The 2,144-nt window shown below is 42.4% G+C and overlaps 1 protein-coding gene across 1 annotated transcript in view; it reads right to left on the bottom strand.

The window, feature by feature from the left end:
• LOC123144129 (trihelix transcription factor ASR3) overlaps window positions 1-2,144 on the bottom strand; it is a 3,736-nt gene continuing 1,592 nt past the window's right edge. The window contains exon 2 of the mRNA XM_044563162.1: window positions 1-532. Coding sequence (XP_044419097.1) covers window positions 237-532 — 296 coding nt within the window. The 3' untranslated portion in view covers window positions 1-236. The remainder of the gene's footprint in view (window positions 533-2,144) is intronic.

Below are 2,144 nucleotides of genomic sequence, written 5' to 3' on the forward strand. Positions count from 1 at the left end.
TCACACAGAACAGCAGATAAACTGATCCAGCCAATGTCTCTGTAAGCACCAGGCAGGTGGGTGAAACAGAGAGTGGCGCCAACGCACATACAGTGTCTGCTACAAACCTACATCATTTGATTAGAAGCATCCTACATAGCCCTCATATTTACAGAGAGAGAGAGGACATGGAGAGGGACAGAGACGGACGATCAGGCTGGCATGATTCGACCCTTCAAAGTTCAAAGGACCATCAGTCAGTTCACACCGACGACATCCTCGATCCCGTTTTCCTTGATCAGATCAGTGAACTGGTTCAAGTAGCTCACGAGCCCACCTAGCGACTTGATCAGCTCGTCGGCTTTCTGCCGAGTGGTCTCCATTGCATCAGGTGAGATGGCATAGGCAGGAGCATTGTGGTGGCCACCATCTTCATCAGCCTCTCCACTTAGTATCATATGAATATGCTGTGCGTTCTCGTTTAGCTTGTTGGCTAACTCCCATGCGTCGGCTTGGCTTTTCTTTGGTTCGTTGTGGGTCTCCATCTCACACCCTTGTGGACAAAAGAGCACAGAGGCATGAAGTTAACCGCAATCAAAATGTAACATGAATCAAAAACATTCACATTAACTGGTAGTACATGGTAGGGGTCAGGGATTTAGGTCATAATTCATCTAGAGACGAGATTAACTAAACATGTACTCCCTCCGTTCCTAAATATAAGTCTTTTTAGACATTTCAAATGGACCACAACATATGGATGTATATAGACATATTTTAAAGTGTAGATTCACTCATTTTGCTCCGTATGTAGTCACTTGTTGGAATCTCTAGAAAGACTTATATTTCGGAACAGAGGGAGTATCATCATCATGTGTGTTCATAGGATCTGTTTTGGAGATTCATGAATACAAAAGCAGGTGTTTATGCAAAGCTATTGATCTAATAGCAAGGCCAATGCAATAAAAAGACGCAATGTTGGTAGAAAATGGGCTGCAACTGATACAAATCCACCTGCACGACCTACACAAGACAACAGACCACGTACTATCAATTTCTACGACAAATACAACAACAACAACAACAACAACAACAACAACAACAACAAAGCCTTTAGTCCCAAACAAGTTGGGGTAGGCTAGAGGTGAAAACCATAAGATCTCGCAACCAACTCATGGTTCTAGCACATGGATAGCAAGCTTCCACGCACCCCTGTCCATGGCTAGTTCTCTGGTAATACTCCAATCCTTTAGATCTCTCTTTACAGACTCTTCCCATGTCAAGTTCGGTCTACCCCGACCTCTCTTGACATTATCAGCACGCTTTAGCCGTCCGTTATGCACTGGCGCTTCTGGAGGCCTGCGCTGAATATGCCCTAACCATCTCAGACGATGTTGGACAAGCTTCTCTTCAATCGGTGCTACCCCAACTCTATCTTGACAAATACTGAATCAAATGCTTCACACAGATCGCTATAAACACAGTAGATTTGGAATCGGTCTATAATTACAGCATTTATAACCTAGAACCAATTACGGAATACAGGCTTACCACTTCTTAATAATGAGATCACATATCATGTTTTATCGAAGCAAAGCATATTTCGTCAGGAGCATTGTGAAATAGCACCTCATTCCATCAAAATAATACAATGACAAGAGAAATGCTTGATATTCATAAATAAGCAAAATGGCAAGATTTTTTTCTTTCTTTAGGATAAGTTAAAATATGGATATATTAACTTTTATAAAGATGTTATCGGGTGATGACCACCTGTTCATCGTTGGATGGGATCTGAATCACATGATTCACACCTTCCTTAGTAATTTTCCACCTCCACCCCCCAACCCCACTCTTGGCATAGCCTTTTCACTCAACATGCCAACAATACAATTTTATTATTGTGTACCAACGCACAGGTCTGTACTCCTAGATGTTAATTGGTGGCCGGGATCCATTCGCCGTTGGATCAGAATCAGATGTCAATCAAACGGCATGACATTCCTCTTACACTCTTGGCACAGACTTTTCGCTCGATGTGCCGGGTAATATGTGAAAACCTACAGACTTGAAGTAACAAAAACAGGATTGTGGATTGTCATAGACAAAATCCATGATATGCGAGCCCACACAACGAAAGAGTGAAAGCAATTCTAGCAATTCTA

This window comes from Triticum aestivum, chromosome 6D, assembly GCF_018294505.1.
Source record: "Triticum aestivum cultivar Chinese Spring chromosome 6D, IWGSC CS RefSeq v2.1, whole genome shotgun sequence".
In the NCBI taxonomy this organism is placed as follows: domain Eukaryota; kingdom Viridiplantae; phylum Streptophyta; class Magnoliopsida; order Poales; family Poaceae; genus Triticum; species Triticum aestivum.